General features: G+C 40.3%; 1 protein-coding gene across 1 annotated transcript in view; it reads right to left on the bottom strand.

The window, feature by feature from the left end:
* Positions 1–603: 603 nt before the first annotated feature.
* KCNJ8 (potassium inwardly rectifying channel subfamily J member 8) overlaps positions 604–6,186 on the bottom strand; it is a 6,601-nt gene continuing 1,018 nt past the window's right edge. Inside the window, exon 2 of the mRNA XM_016197401.2 lies at positions 604–2,278. Within this exon, the coding sequence (XP_016052887.1) occupies positions 1,378–2,278 (901 nt within the window). The 3' untranslated portion in view covers positions 604–1,377. The remainder of the gene's footprint in view (positions 2,279–6,186) is intronic.

The following is a 6,186-nucleotide window of genomic DNA, read 5'->3' as shown; positions in this document are numbered from 1 at the left end:
ACAGCTTTGATAGAAAAATCTCACTTTAGCAATTGAGATAAAGCTAAATCTATATGTGCCGGGACCGAATTCAGATATTTCCAGGAGGGAGCTGTAGTTTTAAGATGGGAGGTGGGAGGGTAAAAAGAAAAAAGTTACAGGATTCCATAACACATCAGGCTCAGATAGAAAAGCCTAGAGAACATTTTAAAACTTGGAATGAAATGAAATAAAAAATGGAACAAAAAGTGTCATTTTCTTAGGACGACAATCTCTGAGGGAGGGAACCTGAGGGGGGGAGGGGACTCAGAGGTGTTATCACTGTATGATCTCTTTCACATGCCTCTAAAATTGTTTTCCCCTTGATATTTAACCAGGGATAATTTTGTGAAAAAAGAATGACACAGCCCCAGTGAATACAAAGAAGATATTTTAATAAAATATTCAATACAGCATTTCTCTGTGGGGGCCCTGAAGAAGAAGTGAGAAGGTGAAGGAAACGACTGTCCTCACTGGGAACCCAGGCCCGAGACGAGACAGGAGCGCTCTTAGCTTTTCCCCTAAGCTCCTTGCCCAGTTCTGCCCACCAGCGGCCCTGAGGAGGGCCAGAAGGGCCCTGGGGCGCTGGGGAGGGCGCAGTGAGTTTCCAGAAGCTGCTTAGAAGCAGAGAGGGCTAAGCAGTTTTTGCCTCGTGCTTGTTACCAGGTGCAATATCATAGAAAAGGAACAGGCAACATATTGGTTGATACACAAAAAGATTTTGTTTCTCCCCTCCTATTCTATTTGTATTTCCAGAGTGAACAATAGCAACAGAGAGATCCCTGGTTTCACCCACTGAGCATTTCAAACAAAAGCATTCCTTGGCCGCCTTTGGTATTCAAGGTCCATTACTATTAATATAATTGTGCTTCAAATGGAGAGAAATGAGAGCGCACTGTTTTCTATGCATAACTTAAGCATGTCACCGCAAATACTACGTGTATGAAACAAGTGTGAGCCACGAATCCTCCACCTTGTGTGTTACTGTTCTATTGATAAAGAAAGTGCTGTTGCTTGAATATGAATATGATTTAGTGCATTAAGATGTAGAAGGAGCCCGGCCGGGAGTGGCTCAGCGGTTGAGCATCCACCTGGGATCCAGGCGATCGGGGTTCGATTCCCGGTCAGGGCACAAGCCCAGGTTGCGGGCTAGATCCCCAATGACTCTCTCATCACTGATGTTTCTGTCTGTCTCTCTCCCCCTCTCCTTTCCTCTCTCGGAAATCAATAAAGATATATTAAAAAAAAGAAAAGATGTAGAAGGACAAATTACTGTGTTCCAGCTCGGGTACAGTGTGGTAGTGCCCAGCCTAAAGCGTCAGCACTTGATGAAAACTCCTCCTGGGGGCTGTGTTGCTGTCAGGATTCGGACGCATTCTGGTTTCCCTCCGGCGTCATGAACTGCACCTTGGGCACCATGAGGGACGAGTTGTTCCTGCGGATGGAGTTGTTCCTGCGCATGGAGTTGTTCCTGCGCATGGAGTTGCGCTTCCTCAGGGAGTTCTGGTGGGACAGCTCGCTCTTCTGCAGGGTCTGGATGAGGATGGACGGCTTCTCGTCCAGCTCGCGGGCGCTGCACCTGGGCGCGGCGACTTTAACAGTGTTGCCGAATTTGGAGTAGTCCACAGAGTACACTCCCTCCTCCTCGGTGACGATGGACACGAAGCGGTGGCCCCACTGGATCTCCTCGGCGACGTAGGAGGTCCTCGCCTGCGTGGTGATGCCCGTGGTCTCCACCACGCCCTCCAGAATCACTATGACCTCCAGGTCCTGCGTGGCCAGGTCGGCCGCTGAGATGTCGTACAAGGGGCTGCGCTTGTCGATCACGTGGCAGATGATCAAAGGCGCCACGAGGAAAATGTTGTTGCTCTCGATGGGGTTGTCCACGGGGATGTCCAGCTGGTGAATGGGCACCACCTCGCCTTCGGGGGTGGTCGTTTTCTTGACCACCTGGATGCGCACGGAGGCGCTGATGATCATGCTTTTCCTCAGGTCGCCCACGCGGAACATGAAGCACAGCCGGCCGTTGCGCACGGCGATGACCGCGTGGCGGCTGAAGATCAGCGTCTCGGCCCTGCGGTGCGCCTGCGCCGTCTTCATGAAGATGCAGCCCAGCATCACCGCGTTGATGATCAAGCCCACGATGTTCTGAAGAATCAGCACCGTGATGGCCAGCGGGCATTCCTCCGTCATCATCCTCCCCCCGAAGCCAATTGTCACTTGCACCTCGATGGAGAAGAGAAAAGCGGAGGCAAAAGACCTGGAAGGAAGAACATCAGAAAGCGATGCCATCCGATCCAGTTTGGAATAATGAAATAACAGACCAAGCTAAATTTTTTTCCCAATGTCAAAAACATTATTTTTCTGTGATGAAATGCCCAAACTGAATTTGCCATTTTCTTCTTCCAAAGGCTATTTATTATATGCCTCTGGGAAGACAAGCCAACTGACTTGTCAAGTGCTTAATTCTAAACACAAGCCCTTGTGTTCCCTCTCTCTTTTCTGCACGTATCTACCTCCAGACGTCTAGGATACGATACTATTAATGTTTCCTAGGTCAAGTAACAGTGGGCATACTTGTGTGAAAGCTTTAAAATAATAAATATACCTATTTATGTTTTTAGGCATATTTTACTTTGTGAAATAATTTACCTTCACAAAGGCATAGTTCACTTTGTGAAAATTTCTACCAGGTGGATGTTTCTTATTTATTGCATGGTCTGTGTTTAAGTGACTTCAGTCATAAAGAAAGTACTGCGTAATGAGTGTATTTATCATTCACAACCTTTAACTATATTCGTTAGCTAACACTCAGTGTGCACCTCATACACTGAAAGCATAGGGCCAAAAAGTGGTACAAAACCTACTATTTTAAAAACTAGTATTTTTAATAAAAAAGAATGTTTTGCCATTTGGAAAGAAAAATGTTTTCTTCCTGATTGTCGTATTTTGTTCTGTAAGTGATCTAGAGAATGCTGATGCTATTAAAGAAAGAATTCAAAGCAGAGATGAATAAATGATTGTATCAAGATCATATAATTAATAAGAACACAAATCCTCTCAATTCTGGCCTAGTGTTCTGAAAGGGGCAAAGGGAAAGGGCCAACAAGCGTCAGGATTTTCTTGGGAAGCTTTTGCAAATTGTGTATTTTTTTTTCCATTTCTCTGTGAATTAAACACTGATTTGGTAGATTCAGGGTGGACCTGGGTAAGACTTTTGAAAAGCTCTCAGGTGATCTGATTTATTCCCCTGCTTGAGAAGCACCTCATTTCATTATTATTATCATGAATTTATTCACTGAACTACATATCCACTGCTGCTGCGGCTTCTTAATAGAAATGACATTAGTCCTGTGTTTCCCTCAACTGCAGTTTCAAACTTCTCCAGTTTTAGAGAAGATAAGCCACCTGTCAAAGTATTACCTATCTGCCACTGACACACACACAGAGCGAGCAAAATGTTTAAACATCTTAACACTGAGTATACACACTGCATTTTGGTGGGACACCTTGAGGAGGAAGCAAGCATACAGAGATTCTTTTGATTAGCTTTTAAGTGGAATATGCAAATTGCCCTTTTTCAACATTTTTGTTGCTAAAAAGATTCATGGAAAACCACAATAGTTGCTTTTTGCACTAACTGCATGCATAATGTCATATGATCTGAAAAGATGGCAACAGCTAAGAGTAGACCCCAGTGGAGAGGCATGGACACAACATTGACTTCTAATAGTATATACCCACTTCGGGAGCAGCCTAATGCTGACTATCTTTAAATGTCTGGTTATTTAGCTTTGGTTAATAGCTTGAGAGGCTATTTAGGGGCTAATTATGTATACTGTTTATTTTATGAAATAACTTAATTCTAAACATTATGTGGCTCAAGACCCAGCCTCTGTATGGACACCTGTCATGCTGAACAATCTCAAGATATGAAAGGGTTTAGCTGCTTGTTTGTTTGACTACAGAGGAGGTTAGGCTGAATAATAGAGGAAATATGTTGATTAATTTTCTGACTCACATTAGAGACTTACCCCACATGAAAGGGAAGTGAGCCATTCTAAAACGGGAGTGGTAAAATGTTATTTGGACATACTGGTGAGTATGCATCACAGTAAGTTGTTTCCAATTATGATGATATGGTGATACAATGGACTTATGAAAGAAAGGAGATGCAAAGAATTATAAATGTTATTAGTTGTCTTTTAAACCCCCTTTGGGACAGAATAAAAAATTTTCTGTTTCTATATTTTGGGTAACAATTTTTTAGTATGTATGGTTTGTTATGATTAAACTGTATGTTGAGATTAAAGTATAAATAGCATCATAACATTAAAATAAAACTTGTAAGGTTTTAACCTTAAAGATGTCAAATAATTTTTTAGATGAAAGGGGCAATTTAAAATGCTAACATTGTTATGCTGATAAAACCAACTTTGTCTCACTGTAATTTTCACACCGTTTCTCAGGCTGAACTTAACGTTCACGCCAGTAGGAATGCATTAGGGGACTAGCCATGGTCCAGAACACATCTTGTTGAAAATGGGGACTAGCAGCAAAGCAGCTTTTAACAATCAGTGTGTGCTATAAAGTTCTTCTTAAAAAAAAATCATTGAAAGGATATTATTTTTGATGATCTCCCCCAATTACTTAATGAGTTATTTTTTTATTTTTTATTTTTTTATGGAAAAAGCCAATGTATTTGTCTTATAAATAAAATCTGTCATCTCTTTTCAAGGTTTATCATTTTCATTTTCATTTTTTATGTCTACTGCATATTTATTAAAAATGTATCTTAAAATGAAAATGATTCACCAACTTAAGTGCCAATAAATTTCTTAAAGAGAAATATAAATAATGATATTTAACCAACAAATACCTGTTACACACAATTATTTTCATTGTTTCCTTTATATCTGATGTACTGATCATCTCCTAAATTTTTCACCTTTATTTTCTTTGAGACAAGTCTGTGACAAGTTTAAGACAAGAAAATGCATACTTGATGGTAAAAGCAATGGGTCAATTCCAGGTAGCTTTCTTTCCTCAAAATCCTAGCTGGAATCTGTGGCATGTGATGTCTGCACACAAATCCCTCCTTGGCATGCTGGCATTGCTGACACTTAAGAAATGGAAGGATGGACAAGTTCACAGTCTAGGTTTCTGCTTCTTGCAGTGGTATGCTAGTTTCATAAGATTTCAGGGTCAGTAAAGGTCTCACTCTTGACAGTATCCTAGCAGCATGGTGCTTGCTCAGGTTGCTCTGCTTGAGGCATTATAGGAATTTGAAATATCATTCATAAAATGTCCTGGGAAAGTTTCTAGTATTATTACTAGTGTTTTGCTTCTGAGTGAATATTTTTGAAATTGATATAAATGATCTCTTTCTATCTTCCAACAAAAAGAATTAAAAGACAAATCACCCCAACGGAATGTTCTTAGGCCATGTGAAAATATAAGAGGAGAATTACTGAAATTAAGTTCACTGTACTTATCTTTGAAATACCATATAAGAGAAAGAAGCAAAAGTTAGGCAATCTAAAAAGTGTCTTATTCCTATCTTATTAAAACTTTTGAAGAAAACCACAACACGAAGTCACTTCTACATAATCTCTCCCATGAAAAATCTGGACTAATTTCCATTAAAATTAATTTTTTGTAGTTCTGAATCTTAGCATAATTTTTAATTTTGGAATCCAATGCAAGCAATCAGCTATTGAAAATGTTCTTATTAAAGAGGGGCTTCTGTTTGTTTATTTCATTTTACGAATTTTAAATCTAGGACACCTCCCACCAGTGTTTCCCCGTTTTTCTCATTATTTCTGCAAATGCCATGGACAAGGGAAGTCATGGAACTATATTACTAGCATCTGCACAATATTTTTTGCTGATCAAAAATATCTACTTGTGAACACTGGAAATATGGACAACAGTTTCTTCATCCTGAAAACTAAATGTGCGCTTTTTCTTTCTTTATTTATTTATTTTAGTAAGGCACTCTGTGGAATCCTTTGAGCCACAACCAGTTTTTACTAACTGGTACAGGGCTTTCAAGGCTAGCTCAGGGGATCGAAGCTTCACATTTTCAGAGGTGCCTCACCCATAAAACTGCATTAAAAAAATATTTTTTCACTATGTTAGATCAGCTTTTTTGCTTTTTTTGTTTCT

Source organism: Miniopterus natalensis, chromosome 2 (assembly GCF_054644295.1).
Source record: "Miniopterus natalensis isolate mMinNat1 chromosome 2, mMinNat1.hap1, whole genome shotgun sequence".
Lineage (NCBI taxonomy): Eukaryota > Metazoa > Chordata > Mammalia > Chiroptera > Miniopteridae > Miniopterus > Miniopterus natalensis.
The sequence above is the reverse complement of the archived record's forward strand: the minus strand, read 5'-3'. Positions and strand labels throughout refer to the sequence as shown.